A 26,357-nucleotide genomic window follows, 5' to 3' on the forward strand; every position below is an offset into this window, starting at 1 on the left:
TCTTCAAGTAGTTCAAAATGGAATATTTGCTGCATTCAGTTGCTACCCTGTAGTGGTTTAATAGTGGATCTGTAGTCTTCGCTGAGAAATTTCTTGCTGTTTGTGGGTTAGTTTCAAAATCATACCATTAGTTTGATATATTTTTTTCCTACAGAAATATACAACAGATTTCATAGATAATTTAAAGAGTGTAAGTCAGTAGTACTTTAAGTTTTAAGTCCTAAATACTTAACTGCTTAATTAAAAGTCAAGTAAGCATTTTGTGCAGTAGCATTGAATGGTGGTTAGGGAGACATACTGATTTACCAATTCTTTGATGTATGAAGCTGTACTATTTTTGTAATTGCTGCTTAGGAATGAAGGCCATCCCATTTTTAAACATGCAAGTACAAAATGTTGCATTTGACTGTTAGTGTTTGCAGTGCAAACAGTGTGATTGTATTCAGCATTGACTGATCAGGGTTAGTGTAACCAGGGGAATGAAATAATTTGTAGCTTAGAAATATTGTGGTTCTGTGTCAGAACTTGGAACAGAGTTAACTTGATTTATTATTAAGTGCGAACTGTAAGTCAGGGTTTAGTTTTGAAAAACTTCTATGGGGAGAAAATAACCCAAACACATTTTTTTTTTCTTCACTGTAGCTTTATACATAGTTTTGGGAAAAAATAGCAGCTATTTTTGATTAGTGAGAAGTCGGCCCGTGAGTTAAGGTTTTAAACTTAAGAATTAAAGGAAAGTTACAGACTAGTAATGCTTTGATGTAAATTTAAACAATATTGTAGTTTAGGGATCCTCTGGTCTTCATTTAAGTAATTCTTGAGAGACTACTTGGCTAGGCACTTGGAGTGCTCCAAATTAGAGGGCATTTTGCTACTGGATTTTAAGTTCAGTTGTGTCTCATGTTTGCTTTTTAATGATTATCCTTTGCAAGGCAATCCAGTTTCAGACTCAGGGTTGAATTTTGAGTTTCTACAGATACTTCTGTGTATTATATATTGAGGAATAAATGTTTGGATTTTATTTATGGCTTAGACTGTTAACTTTATTTTTCCATATTTACAACTTCTAATTCTTACATAAATTTAGTTAGTTTGTTTATTTTAGGAATGTGACCATGGCTTTTCCTTTGTGTTTTTGTGCTTGTTAATAATTTTCTGCAGGACATGGATTTAGTGCCATCTTGTGGGAAAACGTAATAACTGCAGATTTTTTTATGCCAGTGTACTGGATTCGTTTAGGCCATGAACAAGAAGATATTCCTATTAAATCTGACAAGAATAAATATAGCTTTAACAAAGTTTATTGTGAAACCAAAGTCTTCCAACTTACGAAAGCATATTTTTGTGAACTGCATAGACCTTTTAAGCCCCAAATGTTGTCTCCTTGATGATTTCTCTTTCCTGCTGATCTGTACTTCAGTAACTTAGGATGAAATATCTTTCCAGATGGTAGTCTTGCTTTGTGATGCATCATTTTTCTCTGTTGGATCTAACTGAGTGCTGTTTTGATGGGAGCTACTGAAATCTCTGTATTGATTTTTTTTTTTTTAACTGTAGCAGAATACGTAGTTCTAAAGCTCCTTTTCAAATTGTTTCAATGGGAAATGATTATGTATTATGGTTAATCAACTCACAGTACTATTCCTAGTGGAGAAAAAAAAAGGAAGCTGAAGAGTGGTCTCTCATATATTTTTTCCTGATTAAAATATAGCAAGGAGAGGTTTAAATTGGAACTTGATTTGTCACTTTTGTATTTCTGGCTTACTAAAAGCTATGCTTGAAATTGTCATGTGAATAACATATGATTTTTCTAGTGTCTGCATTATAAGAATATAGCTAGAAAGTTTCAAAATGAAAAGGTGGAGAGGATAAGAAGGTCATATAAAATGTTCAGATGCCCCACTCCCACAGCTGTCAGTGATGCTATGGATTTGTCTCTTGTGTCAGTGAAGATTTCCTGTATAGAAACTTCAAGCACCCATTTTGCATGTAAATTAAACATGTATGCTTGCAACGCAGTGCTGAGGTTTTGTCTAGTCTATCTTTCCTATTCTGTGTCTTTGAATGTAGTCTAAAGTAATCGCTGGAATCTTTTTGACAAATTGACAAGCTATATCAGGCTGTTACATTTCCCCATATTGTTTCTTCAATATGATATGCAAAATGTTAACTTACGGTATGTGCCATATTAGGTCACCTGAGAAACAAACACATGCTATATATTATGGAAGTAATTGTGTTACTATTTCTAATGTAATTTACATCATTCAGTGTTATACTGACAATGGCAACCATATCTATTTTGGTCTGTTATGACCTTATTATTGGAAACACTGTTAGACACCTATATAGTTTTCCTTTATGTGCTTTTTTCGTTGATAGCTTTAGCAGAACCTGTACTATGCCCACAGAAATTCCTGTCCTCAGATTTTATTTTAATTTTTTTAAGTGTAAGAAGTGGGATGTTTTTCTTTGGAGCCACACTGCAAAATAGGAAGCCCAGTTCACACAATTTTTATCTAGTAAAAGGATTGTTTTTATTTTTATTTTTTCAAATAGTGAGGTTTCTACCAGAAGCCCCTAAACTTTATAGCAAAAGATCAAGCAGATAAAGGGAGGGATTGAAGATCAAATACTACAGGTTTTCCAGTGTTTGAAATGTGACCTTATTTACTCTCAATACTTTCATTTTCTAAGTAATTTCTTGACTCAGTGCCTCAAGAAGGAATTCGTTTAATGCAGCTGAACCTCAGTTTTTGAGAAATAAGAAAATAGCAGGCCTTTTTAGCATCCAAGACTTTTGGTATGCTATTATTTTGACTGAATCAGCAAGCTGGACAATATATTCTCTTTTTGGACAGTAGAAGCTACTTGCCAAATATATTTTTTTTTTTTTGGCTTATCAGGCTTTTTAAGAGCAGGCAATCAGAAACAATGCATTCTCAACTTCCTCTTCATTAACTGAAGTTTGCACAATGGTTCATACTGAACTGGCGTTACTGAATATAATCTCATGGATATACCAGGAAGAAGGCAAATATAACTTCACAGATTTTTCAAACAGGTGCATTTCAGCTGTACGTGACCTCAGAAGCAGGAACAGAGCTCAGGTCCCTATGACAAATGTAAATTTTAATTCACATACAATCTGATTTTTTTTAAATAAATATTCCCCATATATGCTTTTGGCTCTCATTTCTGGGAGTGCTGGGATCACTGCTAAACCGAATTTCTTCTCAAGCTGCAAAACAGCATTGAAGAACGCTGATCCTATGGCATTCTACAGCTATTGGAAAACAACAACAAACAAACAAAACCCCCAAACCAATTATGCACTCCCTAGAGTTTTTCTGAGAAAGAAAATTGCACTCCAGCAGATCAGTAATCTATGCTGAAATATGACAGGGCATATGCTGCTGATCCATGAAGGACATAGTATGTGATTTCACTGTAAGGTAAGTTCTGCATTTTTTCTTAAAAAAAACAAACAAACAACTCCAAAATAACCCCACAAAACTAAACCACAGTTCTGCCCTCTCCCAACATTTGATTAATCAATTTCTCTATTGATGACATAAATTTATAACTGATTTTATGGAATAAAAAAAATTAAAACTTGTAGATATGGTGAGACTGTGACAAATAACATCTTAATCATTTTTCAGAAACATTAGTTACATGTTGACAGGTTTGAAGATTGGGGAATGGTCAGTAGCCTTTCTTATTGAAAGTTCATTTTGTACCTCTGCTGGTTTGCTCATTGGTTTGACAAGGCTGACAACGGGAAAGAATCTCTTCATAGCCCCTTCTTACACTGTATAATTTCTGGTGCCTGGAGAAGTCCATCTCTATTGCTTATCTCTTCTGAGTAATAAGCAGTAAACTGATACAGTACAGTTAATAGCATTTCATGGCAGCTATCCTGTATTGACAGTATGAATTACTATAATTTCACTATGTACAATATTTAGCATAGGAAGTGCTCATGGAAACTCTGAAGTATTGAGTATTTTGGTGTTAGAAGGGTTGTTTTTGTAGTAGCACTGTCATCCACAGGTGAAGGCTGGTGATCTTCCTGCTCTTTATTGGAGGGTACAGTCATAACGGTTCAGAACATCCCCTGTTCTGAGCTATTGCAGAGGTATTTAAAATCCCAGTATGTTTGGGACCAAATACTGTTTAGAATTGAGCCCTAGCATCAGGGACAACTGAAGCACTAGAGTGCTACTCAAAGGAAGTAAACCTTGGGTAAGGCTTTGAGAGGTTAAAATTTTTAATGACAACCATGAAAGGTGTCAGATCATTCTATGTAAATATTTTTTTTTTGCTTATAAAAAAAGATATCCAGAGATATTTGAAATACCAATATCCTTGAAAATTCTGTGAATGTTTGCTCACTTGTTCTTAGTTATTTGGCTCTTAGAATTCCTATTTAAGGCTTCTGACATGCTATTATAAAACTGAATCTGTTATTTCCCATTAACGTGCTCAGTTATACATGATCTTAATTTGACAATGTTCTGGATTGTCATTAATGTTCTAAATAATCTTCCTTTGACATTTTTGTGGCAGAAAAGTAATGTGGTATCATCTTTTTTGAATTTTTAATGTACCATCTATATATTGCACAAAAGTTATTTTCTAAGATTTATATATTTTTCTCAAATAATTTGTTGGAAGTTACTCAACGTTTTTCTTTAGGCAATTATTTAATGGAAGCAGTTGTAATTGTTGGCAATCTAAAATATTTAGTATTATATTTGCAAAGCTCAAAACCAAGTGATTGACCTAAAAGAAATTTTCTATTTAAGCAACAGGCCTTTCTGAGAAAGACTGTGTGCACTGGGCTTATTCAAAGGCATGCAGATGAGAGCTGATTAATGCGTAACACTGCAAAGTGGTAAAATACCACAAAAGTATACTGCTGGTTTTCTAGGTGAAAATGTTAGAATGGAAACACTAGAAACAATTTACCTTAAAGGATAATAAGAATAATTTTAGTAGTGACTTTGATGAATGAGACACATGAAATAGACCAGACATAATTAAAAGCATTAAGGCCACACTTGTTTGATCTTGCTGGTAGAAAAAAAAATAGGTTTCTTTTGGCTCTTAAACAAGATGTAAAGCAGAGGTGCTGACCGCTTATAATCATTAATGAACCCATATGGACTTTCATAAAAAGAGGTTTGTTAAAATTTAGTGTGTTGGCTAAATTCCATATGATTTACTTGCTTACTCTGGGTATGGCACTTTTGATGTTCTGGGCATTAAATAAATAATGACCCACTAATTATAAACATAAGAAAAGAGGAAGATAATACAATCTTGATAGAGGCAGATAATGTAAAAGCTTGACTTCAAACATCACTATGCTGGAAGAAATCTACTTCATTTATGGAAACTTGAACTTGTTAGAAATCAGGGAGGATTTTTTTTTATTTCCTCCATTTTTTGGTTAAAATAGAAACAAAATTTCAATCAGATCTAAATACACAGTGCAGAGTTTTGTTGATGAACAACAATTTAGAGTTTTAAAAAAATTTTTTTCCATAAAACTTTGAGCTCTGTGTGGGTCTGCAAGTATCTTCTCTGAATAGAACATACTGAAAATACTTGATAATTTACTGCAAACTGTTACCTTCTGAAAGCAGGTGATTATTACTTCAGCAGTACATTTATGATGTTGAGTTAAATATTTTTTGATAGAAAAGTTTTAATAGCAGAGAAGGCAATCCTACAACCAAAGGCTTCCAGAAGTACCAGACAGTGCATCAGCAGAATTGCAAACTTACTGCTCTGTTTAGATAAAGGGCTGAGGAGATAACTGGAAATCTGCTATTTTGTGAGAAGAGAGCTAGGAGTGATTTGATGTTTTGCTTTTTGTTTTTCTTTTCATCTTGTACCTCTTCGTTAACAGTGGGGTTTAGGGGTGGGGCTGTTGCAGGGGTGGAATTTTCTTTATTCTTTGCAGAAGAACTTGAGTGCTTTTGCAGTCTTCTAGACTTCTGCTGTGATGATGGGAAGCTCTGGGGATTCCATTCTGTGACTGCAGTTACTCCTGGCATTAGCTGTAGGATTGAGATTCTGCTCATCTGTGGTAAACCATAGGCAGTCAGAATATAAATTGAAAGGATTACTTATGTAGAGGCTAGGCGATGTGAGGAATCTTGTGTGGGGAGGGTAAAGGTTTATGGTCCCAAATGGTCTAAAAGCTTCCTTTTGTGAACCTTAAGTGCTTCAGTCCCCAAAAAGAGTGGAAATGATTTATCCTGGCAAGAAAAGAGTATCAGAGAAACTGCAGTGCATTAGGGGATGGAGGATTTCTCACAGTATATAGTTTCTTTATCTGATCAGAACAGTTTTTAAATAGGAATGCCTAAGATTTATCTTCGAGTGTCCAGGACTTCTAAAACTTGTATTATTCTTACCTGGGTAGCTAATGTTACAGACAGAAATTTTTTGGGAAAAAAACACAACCTGCTTTTCTTAAGCTAACACTGATTTTCTTGTTATTTTGGTTTTTCTTCCCAGTAAGTTGTAAAAAGTATCTTGAAACAGATTCTTGCAGATGTGTTCAGATAGGTGCAAATTTGTGTTACAGGTAATTTTCAGTTTACTAAAATAGTATTTAGACATTCTGGCATTGCTCAGCCCTAAAAACATAACAGCAGAATTTTTCCAAAGGGAAGAGGGGAAAAAAGGAGGCCACAATTTCGTCATAACAGCATAATTGGACTGTTTAAAAGTTGTAATAGTGCCAGTAATTATTCACCTAAATATCAGGCCTTGTATTTTGCTATGATACTGATGACTTACATGTTTTAATAAAGCTTTTTTTAGTAACTAAACTTGATGTGGGCATTTTTTGTGAATGTGTATTTTTGCAGGTTACTACTCTTAAGGCTTGCTTTGACTTCTTGCATTTCTAAAAGTCCCTTTGTCTTGGCCTTCTTGTTCTTATGATTACAAGTTACAAGATGTGACCCATGAGTATTAAAGTGATTTTTATCAATAGGAGAAAACATATAGGTTAATTAATTTTTTCTAAGTTAAAGGAATTGATGATGAAGGTTGTATTGAATTTTTGCTTTTGAGATACTGACTACTTTATGCAAGGTACACCATAACTGAATTCCTGTTAGTAAATGTAGACTGAGGTAAAATGTACTTTCTCTCCACAGAGATAGGTTTTCTATGTTCTGACTTTGGTTAGAGCTGGTTGATAAATACTAGAAATCCTTCATTGAATAAATAATTCAACAAATAGTATTCAGCTAGCTTACTTCAGGAAAAAAAAAAAAAGGAAATATTGCATTTTAGAGGCAAGGTGAATTTGAAAGACCTAGAATGAGATCACACACCACAGAAAGCATTGGCTATGGTGGAGAAATGTAGTGGAAGAAAGGAGGAAAGGATTATAGGGAGAAAAATTTCAGACATACAGTTAGTTTTTTCTACCCCCAAATACTCCAAATTAACAAATTAACTTCAGTGCTTTAGAGACGGATTTGTGGTACTGTAGATTTCTATTATGAAGAAATATTATTTGACAGAATGACAAACTGTATATGTGATTGCTTTGCTTTGCCATTTGCTCTAAGCAGGCCTGCTAAGAAATGAAAAATGACATCTCTCAGCCCACAGCAAACCAGGGAATTGGGAAAGAAATATATTTACAGATTGTGTCTTAAGAATTAGGTGCCAAACTGCTATGAAACTTGCAATACTAAAACATTTTAGCCTATGGTTACCCCTCAGTTATAAATGGAGATGCATTTTTATACAATGACCTCAAGTCTTTAGGTGATACTTTCTTTCCTATTTTATTTGTTTTTCACCGAAATATTTGTGCGAGATGACTCAGAGAATCTGACTCAATAGTAATGAAGTCTGATAGTTCAGATTAAATATAATGTCGGTATTAAGAAATACAGATTTAAATGTATATGACAAAGTTCCTTATTTAACTTGCAAAGCACAGTATTAAGGGTAAGCTTTATAGCATTTGACAAGGCACCAAATTTAAAAACATAAGGAAAGAAAAATTAAGCCAGTAAACAAGAATTCTTCCTATTCAAATACATGGTTCTACCAGCAAACAAGTGTTGTACAGAAGTTGTTTTATGTCTGTTGCACCTCCAGCATTTTTAATGCTGAAAATGCATTGTATGCGTGGTCTGAATCTCCTGTGATTCCTCACAAATTACATCTGTCTTCTCCTTTCATCTCTTTCTGTCAGGTCTGTCTTATTCAAGCAAAATTCTTGTCTACTGATTCTCAGTGTTGTTGTTTGGATGGCAGAATTTTAAATTACATTAGACAGATGAGCAAATAAATGGGAGAATCCATTTCTTAATTTGTTCTGATGAAGAAAATATCTCTAATTCCCTTTTTGGTTTTTTTCTTGCAGAAGGAAATAAAGATTTGCACATTTGTCCTTAATGTTTAGTTATAAATATTCACAAGTATAATGCTCATACTTGTTTCAGTAGCGTAACTAAAGTTAACATACAAATTGGTTAAGTTGCAGTTCATAAGAAAGCTTTTTTCATCATATATTTGCCACTGTCAAGAGACTAGACTATATCAACTGATGCAGCCCTGTAAATTCTATATTTATATCCCAAGACACAGGGTGTTTTAGTTAGTACATTTTATTCCTTTCATTGCATGCACCATAGAGATAATGTGATCATGCAAGGCTCCTTATTAAGATATCCCATCAAGAAGTTAGCTGCAGAGACTGCTTAAAACAATCATCCCTAGTTTGAAGAACAAATTCAGAAAAATACTGTGTTAGACCATGCCTTTTCAAAGGCTATAACAGATCACAAATGACTGACAAAATCCTTTATCACTTTTATGTGCATCAATAAAAGGGAAAAAAGCAGGAGTATATTGACATGTTCAGTTTGGTTTGATTTCCAGCTCTCTTAGAAGTCTGTCATGACTACATCCTGATGTGCTCTCATGTATTTCCATAGTTCCAGCTGCCTGGTGTAAGGTAAGGCAGTTCAGCCTTACCTCACATCCCACTTTGTAGTGTGTGGATGTCTGTTTGCTGGACCTGCTCTCTTCCCTGGTCTGATTATTCCTTCTAAACTTGCAAGGTTTTGTTGTCAGTTGGTTTTCACTTTGTCAGATTGTTGGACTATCACATTATATGGAAATTCTGACATTGAGAGGACAGAGACTGTTATCACAGTAGTTATTACTTCTCAATTGTTGTAAACCCAGCTAAGAGGATCCCAGAAGACAAAGCTAATACATTTTCCCTTGTGTTTGAAGTGGGAAAGAAACAGGAGAATCAGGAGCTAAAAATGGAGCCGTGAGAGACAGGAGCTAGAAGTCAATGAAAAGACAGTGGGGGATGAGAGGGAGAATTAAGGCATTAGGTGGGGAAAAAAACATTCAAGTCCAATAAAGTAGCTATAGGTCTTTTTGGATAAAGCACCAAAACATCAAATCATCTTGGCTAGATACAGAAATAGTTGTTTAAAATCTACTGGATGATCTTGCCATCACCCCCTTTTCTCATAGTGCTGTACCGAATTATTTAGAGCAGAAACTATTGACATACTTGGAATCCTTCAGCAGCTCTGGTGTGCAAATTTGAGTGATTCCTGTCTGAGGGATTAGCTTGTTAAATTATCGCTACATTAAAGAAAACTACAAGCAATTTGTATATGGATGGATGTATATTTCAAAATCCATCACTTGATGATAGCGTAAGACCACTTTCTGCCATCAAATCCTTCAGGTTGGCTTTCCCAGTCAGACAGCCTCAGATATAATTTATTTCTTTCTTGACCTTACACAAGGTTTGTCACTTCCTTCCATGTTAGTAGCAGGTAATTTTTTACATGGCAGTAGACTGGATTCTTCAACATGTTCTTTGCTTTTGGTGCCAGAGTGATGGTGCGAAGTACAAGAAGCTGTGTACTTCTGTAGGTGGACTAACAATTTTAAATCAATGAGTCTCCTTGTGATTTTTCTTTTCCTCCACTGTTCACCATTTATCTAAGGCTTTGGGATGCTCTGGAAGTGCTTATGTGCTCTGGCCCAAGGCATACTGTGGCAGGACAGTTCTCTGTAGGCAATTCCTTTGGGAATACCCAGTTGGCACAGATTAGAGGAACCTCCTTGTATACAATGTGAATTGGAATCCAGGAAGGGCCTTTAATTGATCTTCCTTTCATAGTTTTGTTTCAGTTTATGGGGGAACAGTTTAAAACCCTGCACTATTCTTAATTCAGAGAAAGACTATTGGAACCTCCTATGTAGTTCCATGGATTGCCTCTTGGAGTTGGGCTATAGAAAAGTAATGGAAAAGTTTTGAAAGAACGATTTATTTATTACCAAGAAATTGGCATGGAAATATTTCTGGTCAACTGGTCTGTTTTTAATAGACATTATGAAAAATATGATAGGTATTGCATGGGGTTTTTTTAATCCCATAAAGTTCTATGTCTGTGTAATGACAGCAGTGTGACACATATTCACAGCACTCCTACATTCCTCCCCCACTGCAATAAATTATACAATTTCTTTCCACCCTCACAACATTTGTTCTTTCCTTTTCTTAGCTAGCTGCAGAAAAAAATCTGTGCCAGCACTAGTCTCAATTTGGTCCATCATATTCAAAGAGACTTCTAAGTCTTGAAGGTGTACAAAAAAGGATTCTCTTATGTCAAAGTAGCAGTAGTCTGCCACAGTTGAGGCTGTTAGTTTTAACATAAATATTGAGAAGCAGCCACAACTACTGTTGTGCTCAGTACAAACACGGTTATGGGTAGAACCTAAGAACTGCATAAATAGGTTGCTGTGGGATAGAAAGAGAAGTTATCTCATTTATCTTAACCAGAATTGCTGTTTGAGTTCTGATTTCTAATTATTTGTGTGTTGATCCAACAGTTTTGGCTTTTACAGCTTGCATTCAGAAGGGCTGTATGTTAGCAATGTGTATGTTGTTTGCTTTTATTTTTGTCTTACAACATTTTAAATATTTTAGAAATGAGTTTCCCTTTGTTTAGCTAGTCTTAAAGGCATATAGGCATTTAGTGTACAGAGACTGCTTGACTTTTAGAAAATATTCATTTGTAAATAGTTTTTAGTATCAAGGAATAAATATTGTCTAATTTAACACAAGGTGGATGTATCTTAAATCATTCAGATTAGAGAAAGCAATTATTTTCTTTTGACTATTTCTAGACTACTGGTAGTTGCTGAATATTGCTGTCGTTTAGTAGTGAATTAACTTTGGAATGCAGAGGATTTAGTTTACTGTGCTTATGCAGAGTAAATTTTATGTGTGTGTTATTTCAGCCGGTCATTTTTGTGAAGAATGCATAGATATGAGCTTCATTCTTCACACAGATGCCCTGGGACTGAAACTCTGGCTGAATGCTGATGTGGATGCCAACTTGAAAATTAATTAATTAAAAGGGAAATTTCTTTGTATAATGTTGAATGAAATTTTATTTGATCAAAAGCATTTCACTTAGAAAAATTCTAACTCCATTAAAAAAAAAGACAATTTAAAATAGCATGAAAAAGTTTAAATCTGTAAACTTCTAACTTGCTTCTTGAATTCTTCTGAGCTTTTGAGAAGTGCTATTTGCCAAGCTTGATGCAAAGTTATGAATAGTTTTAAATGAATACAAATCTATTTTTCCATAATTACTCATCTGAAAATTTTAAATAAGCTCTAACCAAGGCTTCCTTTCATAACAGGAAAAAGAAGTAAAGATGCATCAGGTCAGTTATGATTCCAAGTCTGAAGTTGTAAAAAATGAAGCTGTTTCCCTAAATTATAAGATCGAATGAAAATTTTTATATAAATTTTTTTTAGTTAATTGTGATATTTTATGTTTTTGTCAGATTTGCAACACACTCACAATTTTCTTTGAAGCCTTTGAATAAAAATGTATTTTTGTAAATGGAAGCTGTGAGTCTCTGCATAATTGCTTTCTGTCAGAAGCTGGGATTTAAGCACCACCCCCTCCTACTCTCCCCAACCAGTAACAACAAAACCTGAACAGAAAAAAAAACGCTCTTCCTTCAGCTTCAAGATTGAAACGTGTATTATGAATTTTTAAATACTTTTAAAAAAATCCCTTACCAGTCATGCCACTGAAACAAACTGTTGAGTGTAATTTTAATGCAACATCATCAACTAAGCTAAAATGTTCTCAAAGATGAGAATGGAGATACTCCAATGTATTCTTTGAGGTGTCTGTCATATTTTTTCTGATACTTTACTTTTTTAAAAAAGTGAAATGATACTTTTACCTGCTTCCTTGCCTTTTCAATCTCAATAGTCGTATATTGGAGAATGCAATGTAACGTGAAGGTGGTTTCTGGGTTTCTTTTTCCTTTTCTTTTTAATAATCTTGAATCAGGATTTCATCCATATTTCTGCTCTAATGCTAGTGAAGGAAAATGTTTTCCTGTATAAAGGAAACTTGTAATCTCTTTAGTAAAATCTGAATTATTTTTAATTCAGTAATTTCAAGCATCTATTCTCCTCTGACTTTGTGTTACAAAGCTACAAAGGATTAGAGAATACACTAAATCTATATTTTCTTATGCAAGATGTCATTTAGTTTGGAATCATCACAAAACCACTGTATTGGCTGGTTAAGGTTATCTACCAAATCATGCCCCTATGATTTAACATAGTGGAAAAAGCATTTAAAAAGAAATGGATTTGATTCTGTTTACTTTGCGGAATCACTGCCTTCCCATCTTTTCATTAATTCACTCAAGATAATAATTGAATATAATTTCTGTACTATTTGAAAATTTGACTGGGATTTATGCACTGAATTTCTGTGCTAAAGCTGTCAGTCTTGGGGTCATAAAGATTCAGTATATTAGTAGATTTAAAGTGGGAAAATTGCTACATCTAGAGGAGTTTTAAAGTTTTTTTGGAGTTTTTAAGTTTATATAAATAATTAATAAGATTATGAGATTAAGAACAGATCAGAATTACCATTAAATAAAAGCAGAGCTGTAAATGAGTAGTCTACATTTGATGCTCTTAACTGAGTGTGTGACTAATAAGATGTAAATATTAAGAGAATTAAGATCTGCATGTTAATTAAAACACTGCTATTTAATAATAGAACAGATTCAAAGTGTCTAACTGTACAGAATTCTACCACTGGCAATATTTTTTCCATTTGAAATAACCTTTTGAAATAATGTGTTTTATCAGTTATTTTCTTAAGGTTTTGCATTTTTCACGTATTTTAAATTATTGTCACAAATTGACAGCTTTAGAAGTAATTGTACTAAACATGAAGGTAGTAGCAAATGAAATGAAAGAGCCTCCCATACTGAGTTCATGTGTTAATGCGTTACGTGGTTGCATGGGTGGTTTTGTGTGTGTGTGTGGATTTTTTTTGTGTGGTGTTTTTTTGGGTGTGCATTATTTGTTGTTTTTGTGTGTGTGTGTTGGGAGTTTTTTTGATCTGTGTTTTTCTTGTTTGGTGGTTTGTTTTTTTTTTAGTGTAGGGGTTTTCTCTTTTTGGAATGTGGAGTTGCAGAATGGCCATTATTGCAAAAAAGTTTGGTGCCATGCATTTAAGTCCTATAATTCCTGTAATTAAATGTCTTCTGGCGCAGACTGTGTGGCTATTCAGGAGTTCATATTTCTATAAATTCAGTATACTGTGTAGGCAGAGAGTAGAAAAAAAATAAGAAGCAAACCAAATTGTCAGAAAGAAAATTAATCTGAAATGAACATCATAAAACATAGTAATTTAGGATAATTGTCTGTTCCAACTGTAACATGGGCAAAATCCTTTTTTGGTTTGTTTCGTGTTGAATAAGGAGTGCAAGATTTACCTCCTGAAGAGAGAAAGACCCCTGTACTCAGATGTAGCACAAATATTTTAGGACAAGTCACTAGGTTTTGAAAAGCCTTAAAGTGTAAAAGAACAGTAAGATAAAATAGGAATGTTGTTATTCACTGTGGGATTAATTATTTCTAATACATTTTTCTTTGTCACATCTATTGATTACAGTCTGTCTATAGGTTTATATATTTGGGTACTGTGAAGTTGTTGGTGCCTTTCTGTATAACTCAATAAAATTATTTTTTCTGTTGAAGGTGCATTTTTGTTGAATTCAGTTCTTTCTGTTGAATCTCCTTTGCTTGCATCTGACCTTTATTTATGTTGATTTTGCTTCATTTTTTCATTTACCATGCTGTTCAGTTTTTGGATGCCAGGAGAACAAAGGTTTGTCCACTATTTGCAGTCAATTTATTTTTCAAAATTCAGTGTTGCTTATTGTGGTTTTTTGTTTGCTTGTTAGAGATACAGTAATCCTGTTTACTAAACATGTTCATAGCTTTAGTTGCCGAAAGAAAAACAAACAAACTACCAACCAACCAGCCCCAACTTAGCCCCTCCCCAAAGCCCCCTTCAATTATAGTGAGTGATTTGATTGACTTTGTAAACAACAGTACTGTTGAGCACCATGAAGGGCAGAATTACCTTTAGTCTATGAAGTAATTTAGAAAACATGGAATACTGAGTCTTTCAGCTTTATAGGTACATATTGACTGTACTAATGGATGTGTCACTGCCTAGTGTTTGGGTTTGTTCGTTTACCTTTCTTTGCTATTTATTTTATCTGTAGCTGATACTATTTTTTGTGTTGTCTTTTTTTTTCTAGAAGCACTTGAAAGATATCATTACCAATAGTCATATGCATTTGCTGTTTTATAAGGTCATTTGATATACTTTCATCATTGATTCTAATGAATTTTTGTAACAGCGTACAACAAAAGTTTAATCAAACTAGTTTCTAATGCTACAGTCAGATCCTAAATTTATTTTTTTTGTCTGTCTTTTCTTTCTTTTCTTTATTGCAGCATCTGCAAATGACAATCCAGGCACTTCAAGATGAGCTTAGAACCCAGAGAGACCTTAATCATCTTCTCCAGCAAGAAAGTGGAAACCGAGGGGCTGAGCATTTTACTATTGAGCTCACAGAGGAAAATTTTCGAAGACTTCAAGCAGAACATGATAGACAAGCTAAAGAGCTCTTCCTATTGAGAAAAACACTAGAAGAAATGGAGCTTAGGATTGAAACACAAAAGCAAACACTAAATGCCAGAGATGAATCAATAAAAAAGCTTCTGGAAATGTTGCAAAGTAAGGGTTTGCCTTCTAAAGGAATGGAAGATGACAATGAGAGAACTCGAAGGATGGCAGAGGCTGAATCTCAGGTTAATCATTTAGAAGTGATTTTAGATCAGAAGGAGAAGGAAAACATGCATCTTAGAGAGGTAAGGAAAAGCACATTTTTTTTTTTGTTTAAAAGATATTGTCAAAGTACTTGCTGTTTTAGAAATATTCTTTAGAGTATTTAAGAGTTTTCTTTTTCTGCTCTCACTTTTTCTTAAAATAAACAAACAAAACCCTACACAAACTAAACCATGCATTTGTTTTACATCGGTAATAAATACACAGCAGGACATTTGAAAGTAAATATAACTGATTACGGAAGAAAAGTAACTTTATTTGGGGCTTATTGTCTCTGATGTTGCTTTGTATAGTTTCTGTATTCTGTTTTCTTTGTATTTTGACAAATCAGTGTTTGGCAAATGAAGACTAGAATTACTGAAGAAGGAATTAACACCTGCTGCTGTAAACAAAATAGTCATGAATGCATGATACTTTTGTGTTTGATTTTTTTTTTCATACCCCTTGTGTTTGAAGTAAGTGTTTTAAAGTGTTTTACCTTCCACATAAACAAAGGCTTATGCCTATGTGTATTTCTAATGTATTTTCACATGTGCTGCAACTTTTTGGGTAAATATACCACATAATGTTGCCACATTAAAACACTGGGGTGATGGCTGCACTGTACTTTGAGAGATCCTTAATTTGATCCCAATCCCACCTGCACCAGCTGCCCACATCACTTGTGAATGCGTTTTTGGGACTGGATTTGGGATAATTGAATTAGTACAATTGAAAGGAAATTTGGTCTGGTGTCAAGCCCATCTGCCCCTCTACATTCCAGCAGCCCATCAGCATTATCATGTGACTGGTGTCAGGCAAACAAGACAGTGAAAGACCCTGTTGCTTCCTGCTGAGAAGGGTGAAAATTGCAGGGACATCAAGTACAAGGTACCCACGTTAAGAGAAATCAGAACAAACAGGTCTGTTTCCTTAAACTCGGCAACAGTGTAGTCTGATTTAACTTCCAGTCTAGTAAAAACACCAATTTACCTGGGAGATCAAAGCATGGATAAAAATAGTACAAAACCACAGAAAACTATTATTGGCTCCTGTATATCACTAAACATATGAATGCTAGAGATTAAGAACAGCTATTTTCATCTATGGATGTTGTCAAAATATTTTCTTTGCTACTGACAAATTCTTTTATATTTAGCTTATGGCTACTTTAGTTTTCTTTTTTCTTCCTCCCTTTTTTTGTGTGTTTTCTCTAACCTAGAATATGTATTGAGGACTCAGTGGTACCTGGGGCCTATCTGAAGCTTGGAAACTGGAAAATTTGCAAGGCACAATGATACATTTCAGTAAAGTTTTTTTTTGTGAAGGTGTGGATCCTGAATAATTTCACAGGCAGAATTTTAATTAAAAAGTAATGCCACCCATTAATGAAGTCTGAAAGTCAATGGATCCTGAAAGAAGTTGCATAAGGAATTAACGATACTGAGTTTTTGATGAGGGAGGATTGTGGAAGAAGTTCTATAAACTAGCAGACAGGTTTCTGGATTTAATCTGCTATTCTCATAGTATGTACAGTCTGCTTCAAGGAGGGATGATTTGCTATTTATTATTTGTTTTGTTACATGATTGTTTGTATTTCACCTGTTGTACTTGTATGATTAAGTTTGTGAATCCTAATTTGGGTATGTATTGGACTTGAATAAATGTACAGCAGAAATTTGAAGACAGTTTTTAATTGGCACAGTACTCGAGAGTAGCGAGAGAAATAGAACTAGAGGATGGAAAGTAGATAAAACATAAGCTTCCAAGTAAAGTCCGTGGGCATCCAATTAATTGATTAGTGCAAGAAATGCTGAAAGGAGATCGTATTGCTGCTTGTAGACTGTGCATATTTCTCCTGTATTTATACAGAATTAGTTTTATGTTTCAGAGTTCCCTCTGGGTTACCCTCAGGGGCCAGGAAAATATTGTTTCTCCCTTGATGTATATGAGGATATAGAAGTTGTCTTCCCTCTGGGCTACTGCAAGTATAGAACGGAGTTTACTGGAGTTTCTGCTTAGACATGCTGATATGCCTTGGTAACTAGTCAAGGTTTAAAAATTTACTAGGTTTGCTGTCTGGAATCTGCCCATGTCAGATTGGCAGGAACTATCTAATAATTTGTAGATTTTGGCTAACAATTTCCTTACTATTATGAGAATTCAAAGTTTTGGGTGAAGTCTTCTGTGTCTCTGGCTCTTTTCCTTTTGCACATGGTATTTATGGTTTTTGATTTTTTTCTTTGCCTGATTTCAAGATTTTGTAGAGAGCTTGGAAGTGTGATGTGTAGGGTGTATGAACGCCTTAAAACCTAAATGTTTAGTAGGTGCCTGCTTGTTTTTCCAGGAATCTGGATTTGATTGTTCAAGTGAGCTCTTGGAAAATGTTCTGATTTTCAAATTTTTTCTTTTGCTGTCTTGTTATGGGAAGCTGTCTGCATGCTTTGAGGGAATACCAGATATTCTGTATAGTTTTATCTATTTGTTAGAAGTCCAAATGGATCAACTTCTGATCTTCATGTGTAGCTTGGTAAGTCCTTGCAGTGCTTGTTTGAATTGCTGTCACTGCATGTAGTCTTCATCCTCCACAACACATGATAAAAGAGAAATTACCATGTTGAATCTTCTGCAGTAGTCTCCTCAGTGGATTGATATTTTTATTTTTTTTTAACTAGTGTTTGTAAGTTTTCATCCTAACTGTGTAAATGACCTTGCTGAGTTACTGGATATTTTTTTTCCCCTATGCTTTAAAAGTAAACTGGAACTTGGATACATTTTTACTTAATTCAATTCATGGATTATTTAGTATTCACTCAAATTGTATCAGTCTTTCTGTATCTTTATCAAAATCTTTGTCATTTTAGAACTTAATCTAAAATATTCTGCTTTCTGTATTTTTACAGGTTGGAGTATAGAGCTTATGTGTTGATTATATTTCTGAGAAACTAATATATCGTCATGTGTAACATACTGTTTGATCAAATCCTGAACACTTGTTTCTGGTTTTTAATTAGTTTTTCCATTTGACTTTCTGACACTGCACTTGAAACAAGTTAAGGAAGATAAACTTCGTTGTAGTAGCAAATTAAGTTATTCAATGAACAGAGTTTTCTAGTGTGTTAATTTGCCCTTACAATGATAGATTGTCAATGCAGTCTCCAGCAGAAAGACCGCTATCTATGAAAAAAGCTGAACATGGTGGGAATGAGATTGAATGTGGAAAAAATAACTGAAGACTACTGATTTTCTGCAGCTTCAATGATATATTAAAAAACTTACATAGATCAACTTCTCATAAGCTATGCTGTTGGTATTTAGTTTAAAAATACTTTCAATCTGAAGTTTCTCAGTTCTTGAAATCTAATTGTGTACCATTGTGTTACCTTTTAAATCTTAGCTGGAGAAAGGACAAGTCTTTTATGTATTTTCTGGGCTTTTGAACATGTTTTCCACTAACACAACCATATCTTTCTCCCTTATGCTGTTCCTTTCTTAGTTCTTTCAAATAGTGCCAAAGCTGGAATCTGTCTTCTCTCTTGTTCATTCACAGTCTTTTACATCTCTCAACATGGTGCAATATAAAGCTGATGGATGAGAAGAAATTGATTTTGTTGTTAATAATCACTGGCGGGTGGAATTTTTACCAAATCAGAGAATTAAACTAACATGCTATGAGAGAAACTAAACCGACTGGTCATGAAACATTGGCAATTAAGGACACCCTCTTCTACACACTCATGTCTACAATGGCTGTCAATTTTATCTCCTCGACATGTACCCCTCTGAGCTCTGATCATACTAGGAATTGAATAGTAAGGGATATGTTCTTTGTTATTCCAGACCTGCTTTTGTCTAGCTAGTAATTTTTTCAAAGTTGACTTACCTAGGTAGTGAGAAATAACTTTATTCTTGTCCTTCGGTCTCTACCACTTTCTTAAGCTATTGATTGTTTCTTTTGTTGCTGTAGCAGAATTTTACAATATAACTGCCTTCAAGGATCAGGAATTTCTCCAGACCTTAGATTATATTTCTGGGAGATATACAGGTAAGCAACATACAAAGAACTAGTGTACAAGAGGCATAGGAATAACTCCGGAAAGTAAAACAACCCTTTTTTTTTTTTCCTTTGTTTTTATATTTTTTAGCAGATTTGGACTGACTTTGGCATGTTAACCACCTGGCCCTCAAAGATTGTACCTTTCTGCAGTGTACACTCTACTACATCTTTAAACTTTGTTTCATGGAGGCAAACTTATGATGATAGGTTTACTCAAGTTTTGTGTTTGACGGTCTCAGGAATGGCAAATTTGAGGCTTATTGCACAGGAGGGAGAGGAGGACACTTCAGCTGAAGTTGGATTCCTGCTCTTCTACAGGAATAGCAAAGAATGGCAGTGTCGGTAGGGTTCATTAAAATGTTGGGAAATAAGCTATGCAAAAAATGTGATTAGATTTCTTTCCATGTATTAAGGAATTTAAAATATAGACAATAAGCTTTCACAAGGATAGATTCCCAGCTTTGTGATAGTTACAACAAAAATTTCCTTAGTTGCTGATTCACAAAGCGAGCAAGAAAAAATAAAACTCTGAATAGCAAAAAGTGTGAGTATGTTTCTGCTTTGGTTTTGGAGACGTAGCCTGTTGAGGAGAGAAGGTTGAGCTCTCTTCCATGGTTTCTGAGCACTACTGCCCAGTTTGCACTCAGTTTTCCATTACTGAGTTAGACTGAATCCTGTGTCTGCAACTAACCTCACTCAAATATTTTTCTTAATGTTTTTCAAAGGTAGCTAAATCTTATTGATATTTTCTGAGACAAAATGAAATAGCATTTGCTTTGATAAGGGAATAATGTATCCTGTATGGTCTTTGCAAATACACACACAAACATAAGAAAAAGGACATTTTTGGGCCGGGCAGTTTCCCTGTAAGTATGTTAATGGTTGAAAATCTGTCTTAAAGCCATAATGTCATACCATGGCATTCTTCATGTTCAGAATTAAATATCATGAAGATCACTAAATATACATTCTTGTCTGAAAACACAAGATTCCTGCCTTAAAGTTCTTAAATTAGTTATCACATGTCTATTCTAAAATTTTGAATAAACATTTTTTTTCTATATAACTTTGGGAGAACTGTAGGTAATATGGGAATTTTATCATGTGGAAATCTATCACAGATGTTTGGTATTACTTTTTTAAACATAGTGACCACACATTATTTACCCTAAGTACCATTAAGTATTTTTTTATTATTGCTATTAAAAACTTGCCTTAGGCGAAGTCCCACTAAATCTCTAGTAAAGTCAAATGTTAAAATTCCAGCAAGTATTTTATTATATATACATACACATATATTACACATGCCCTTTCTATATAACATACAGTTTCACTAAAACAGAATCTGAGATTGTATAGGGTTTTATATACACATTTTAACTCTTATTTTGCATGTATTTTTAAAATAATGTTGTTGCACATAATTTAAAGCTACAGCTTTTTTATATTTAGTAGAAAGAAGAACAGCACAGCTTCTTTATTATAATTTTAAGTGTACTTTTAAACTTTCAAGGGTTTTTAAAAACTTGCTCTATCTTTGAACTCAGCTTGGTCAAATAACGAAGGCTGCTGATAGGATTTGAACTGCCATCATGAATTAGTTATTACATGTTTTTAAAGTTATTAATGGAGCAAAGTTCCTTCTTCCACTGTGAATAGAACAGATGCCTTGCAGACTTTTGGTGTTTACTGTAAATGTCTTACACTGGAGCCACTAGTAATTTACTAAGGAAATGCTTTATCGACACCAAACGTTTCTTCCCTGAAGTTAGTTGTACAGATTAACAACCATTCTAGACTGAACCTCTTTATTAGGTTCATTACTGCCTCTTTCCTTTTATTTCTTCTGGCTGAGCGCAAAATATTAATCTAATCATTTGCTATAAAGACAATTACTTTCTATCAAAATATCAATAGTAATATGTGTTTTTAAGGTGACCTCTTAAGTATACAGAAGGACTTTGCAATGTTGGCAGTTACTCCAGACATGAGAAAGTAGACAGAACCTGATTATGCTCTAGAGAACAGTTATTACTTCTAACATAGCCCATTCAGATTTTGTTATGCCTCATGATATTCTTGCCAGGGTGCTTGGTTGCAATATTTTCTATAAGTCCATGTAGAGGATTAAACAAACTAATTTCTAAATGAACAAAGCTTTCTAAAGACAGGATTGCTCTCCATGACAACATCACCAGTAGTTTGGAATCTAGAATATGAGAAAAGTGTCAGTTTCAAACTAACATGTCTCAGAGTAGCAACTAAAGAAATTATTTTAGTAAGAGAAAAATCAGAGATTCATTAACAAGCTGGGTTTTCTATGCCTTTAAATATGTGGAGGTGGTAAGTGTTGATCCTGCCAGCATTCCTTGGAAGTGTATCCTTTAGAAGGTAATCTGGGGACTATCTTGAATTGCTGTAAAACTAGTATTGTCCCCAGATGTGGAAATACTATCTTTGCATGGCTATTTGCTCAGTTCACACACTTAAAACTTTCAGGCTGCATGTAAACATTTTAGAGACTAGTCAATAATGAAACAGAGAAAAATGTTCAATTTTGATTTCTATCATAGGTTTTGTTTCCTTTCATCTTCTCCCTAATATCTTTTAAAGTCTGTTCTGTAAACATGCTGCTACTCATCTCTGTGGCAGTAACTTCATTATAATGTAATTAATTTTCTCTAGCTTCATCTTGCCGTTGTTCATATAAATGAAAATAGCTTGCATATGTGACTCACAGATTTGACATGTTGATGTATTTTCACAGAAAGAATCAGAACTAAATTTACAGTAAAGAGGGGAGTTGATTGCTTGTATATATTTTTCTGCTGTAGACTCTCTCCTAAGTGCAAGATGATGTACCCAGAGTAGTTAAGCCATGGAATAGATTGCCCAGCGTTGCTGAGGAACCTTATTGGCATGAGGAGATACAAGACACAGATTGTAAATCCCACAGAATTTATGTGCTCATAGCACAGTTTATTATGCTTAGAAGTGCATTTGAAAGTCATTTGGTCATATTATGCACTATCTTCAACATTTATCTTAGAATTATTTTCATTTAGTAATTCTGTTCCCATTAGATAATTTATAGCTAAGACTTTTCTTAGAACAGTCATTAGAAAAAGAAAAAACTTGTCAGAGAGAATGTGGAAATTCGCCACTCCTACTGAAATGGAACTAGACTGAGAGCGATCATGCATGTCCTTAGTCGCTCTGCACAATGTAACACCGAGGCAGTGCTATTTGATAGAAGCCATGTTTCGTAATCACTTGATCCATTCAGGGAGAAGTCCTGCAGTCCTTAGCACAAATACAGGGTGGGTGGAAAATGGATTGAGAGCAGCCCTGAGGAGAAGGACTTGGGTGTTGGTGGACAAGAAGCTCAACATGACCTAGCAAAGTGCGCTTGTAGCCCAAAAAGCCAACCATATCCTGGGCCGCATCAAAAGAAGCGTGACCAGCAGGTCAAGGGAGAGGATTCTTCCCCTTTACTCTGCTCTCATGAGACCGCACCTGGAGTACTGTATCCAGCTCTGGGGCTCCTAACGTAAGAAGGACATGGACCTGTTGGTGCAAGTCCAGAGGAGGGCCACAAAGACGATTGAAGGGCTGGAGCACCTCTCCTGTGGAGACAGGCTGAGAGAGTTGGGGTTGTTCAGCCTGGAGAAGAGAAGGCTCTGGGCAGACCTTAGAGCAGCCTTCCAGTACCTAAAGGGGCTACAGGAAAGCTGGAGAGGGGCTGTTTACAAGGGCAAGTAGTAATGGCGTTAAGCTGAAGGAGGATAGATTCAGATTAGATACTAGGAAGAAGTTCTTCACAGTGAGGGTGGTGAGGCACTGGAATAAGTTGCCCAGAGCTGCTGTGGATGCCCCCTCCCTGGAAGGGTTCAAGGCCAGGTTGGATGCGGTTTTAGGCAACCTGGTCTAGTGGAGGGTGACCCTGCCCATGGCAGGGGAGTTGGAACTAGATGGGCTTTAACGTTCCTTCCAATCCAAACTACTCTATGGTTCTAAATCATATTTCTATCTTCTCAGAGCCTCTAAAAAAATAAAATGAGTGGTACTGTGTTGTTCATATATAATGAAAATAAATAGAAGGGGAGAAAACAAACATCACTCAAGATTAAAAAATAAATACAGAAATCCAAGCAAAGCACCAAATTATTTAAGATGTAGTTTTATTGTATACTTAGCTCATCATAAATAATGGTTACCTCTTGCATCTCACTGGGATCAGTCAACTCAAAATTAAGGAAATACTTCACAGAAGAGCATGAATGTATCTTCCAGAACTTCAGCACTCTAAATATAACAAAAATATTGATCTGCCCACTGAACTGTGTTGCTGATAATGTTTGCGTGCCTCACAATTTATTTTTAACAAATTATCTTTTAGTATCTTTCTCAGTGTAATACTCCTCTTCTGTAGATGAGGAAAATGAAGCAAAAGGTAAGTCAGCAAACTGCCCAGGTCTCAGAAACCAGGGGGAAGGACCTGTATGAGTTTCACGTGCATTCCCTGACCACTGCTAGTCATTTCAGTCCACAATGCAAATGGAACTGCAGTTGTTAAAAAACGAGTGTCTTTACTCAAAGATTTGAATTTAAATAGAAGAAAATATTTTAACATATTAATGTGTTAAACAGGTTTTGTTTAAAACAGGAGCTACTAGAAACTGCTGTAAGCAACTATGGTCAAATCACTTTAAGGAGGAGACAGCTGGAAATGAACAGACTTAGCAAAAGGGTAGTGCTGATAGTTGTGTGAAGAGTAGGCCCTGGGTAAGAAAGAGGATATTCAATTGTTAATTTAAGATCAGCTGAGTGCTTGGGGTGGAAGAGTTGCTCTTAGATGTAAGATTTCTAGTGCAAGCACCCTGTTTCAGGCCAGCCAGACCTGGAGAGTTTATCAGATTACCAGTTCTGCCTAGTGCAAAGCAGTTGGTATTTTGTGTATTTTGAAAATTTAAGGGGATCAATTAAATTCCAGATGTGTGCAAGAGTGTACATCCTTAATATCTGATAACTTTTTGTTGCATCACAAGCTGTCTCTTGAGGGGAAGATCTGATGTTCTGAAATGCTATTGTTTTCTATTTTTCTTCTATTATTTACTGTCTTTCATAGTCTTGTAAGATCATGCTGGCCTGTTTTCTAGTAAAAGAAGTGTAGGTCTGATAACATAGCATTAATGCAGGTTCTAAGCTATTCTTTATATATATATATATATATATAAAAAAAAAAGTTTTTCAGGATGAGGTCAAAGGATTAAGGCTTCAGTCAAGTGGGTCCTTACGTGCTGAATTAGTGCTCATACTTCTCAAAGCAATAAACTTAATTAAATCACATCTCTTTAATCTTCTGCTTACACTGGACACATGCTCATAATGTGTCCCATTTTTGCTGAGTCCTACCTGCATTGTACCTCATATTGAGGTACAACTGACTGAATCTACTGGGATTTTTTTAGCTTCCTTCGGCGCAGTAGCTGTTGGACACTGTTTAAGTCAGGATATAAGATATCATATCATTAGTTAATATGATCTCTTATGGCAGATGCTGTCTTCCTCCTTAAAAACATTACAAAGAAATTAAGGCCATACTACTGAGCAAGAGTTAGAGTAACAGTCATGTTGGGTGCACTTACTGCAATTTAAAATTAGTGGCCTTCAGCCAGAAGGCGTAAGGAATTGCAGACATGCTTATGAGGTGGACCTCAAATCTGAGTCAACATTTTTAGTCTGGATATATTGTCTTATAACACCCTAGAAGGGAAATTTTAAACTATGTGTAGCAACATGAGCTTTGCCTTTGTATATGCATGGCCTATCTCAGTAATAAAAGTAGAAGTGTATTATAGGCAATAGAATATGGCTAATAATGTAAACTCTTCCTAAAGTTTCACCTGAAACTCAGTTTGATGAAGGAAAAGTTTAATGCTAGATTAAACCATTTAACGAAAGAAGACTTCTGATTTAGTGAACAGATGTAAATTTCTTGTTGAAACAGTCTGACCCCTTTCTTCAGAAGGAACATATAGCCTTTGATCTAGTGGAACTGGAACTTAGCTAGTCACTAATTAGCTGATAATATCCTAATTTTATAGATGTATTTATTGGCTTGTCAGATAACCTTGACTATAGGTCAGGTTTTTTTCTGTTGACAGCTTGAGCCTGATAGTCCAACATGATTATAGAGCTCTCAATATATTTATTTGCAAATATAAAATTTGATAATGACTATCAGTATATCCTATCTCACTGTAAAGATTTGGTTAAAATATTGATGAATAACCCCTATGTGCTCTGAAAGACATACCCACCAAAATTATGGATATGCTTGAAAGTACTGAGGACCAAATCCTGTTTGTGTTTTTTCGTGAGTCAAATGAGGTCAATGGGATTAATCAAGTGACTTGAGGTGAATAGGATTAGATTTGAAAGAATAAATGAATCTAGACTTTGTTACTGCTTGGTAGCTGCTTGGTTACGCTGGTTGGAAGGAAGTAGTTCACTGTAGCTTTTCTGTAGACGGAGCTGACTTCTTCACCTGCTTAGCTTATCTCCATTTAGCAACACATACGTCATCAAGCTCATGTAAAAGTATGTTGGTTTCTCTTCAGATTATTTTCTTCTCCCTGAAGTATAAAGCTTTAAAAAACATCAGACAAGACCACTCAGATTTTTTAGAGCCATTTATGTATGATGTATATATTTAGAATAGTTACTGGTTCAGTGTGTTCCTGTGACTGTTGTTTCCAAGATTAAGGACAGTATTAATATAGGCAGTTATATGAACTCAGGGGAGTACTTACTATAATGCATATCTATAGGGTTTGGGCCGTTGCCTGTTCCTTCCACTTTCATACAAAAGAGTTGAGCAATATTCCTGCTGGTCTTTTAATAACACTTCATACTTGTAGAAGGAAATGAAGTGATAAATAGAAACGATATGCGATCTAGGGAAGTGTGAATCAGACATGTTTCCCTAATTACTGAAAGAGGAGTGCATATGCAACATGCTATTATAGACTGTAAAG

The 26,357-nt window shown here is 34.9% G+C and overlaps 1 protein-coding gene across 16 annotated transcripts in view; it reads left to right on the forward strand.

The window, feature by feature from the left end:
- ERC2 (ELKS/RAB6-interacting/CAST family member 2) overlaps positions 1 to 26,357 on the forward strand; it is a 509,200-nt gene that overhangs the window by 56,970 nt on the left and 425,873 nt on the right. For 12 of the 16 annotated variants that reach the window (XM_054838820.1, XM_054838822.1, XM_054838825.1 and 9 more), the window contains exons 3-4: positions 14,226 to 14,249; positions 14,888 to 15,304. In XM_054838820.1, the coding sequence (XP_054694795.1) occupies positions 14,226 to 14,249; positions 14,888 to 15,304 (441 nt within the window). The remainder of the gene's footprint in view (positions 1 to 14,225; positions 14,250 to 14,887; positions 15,305 to 26,357) is intronic. The other 4 variants (XM_054838824.1, XM_054838827.1, XM_054838830.1 and 1 more) reach the window with 1 other exon arrangement.

This window comes from Grus americana, chromosome 11, assembly GCF_028858705.1.
Source record: "Grus americana isolate bGruAme1 chromosome 11, bGruAme1.mat, whole genome shotgun sequence".
Taxonomy (NCBI): Eukaryota; Metazoa; Chordata; class Aves; order Gruiformes; family Gruidae; genus Grus; species Grus americana.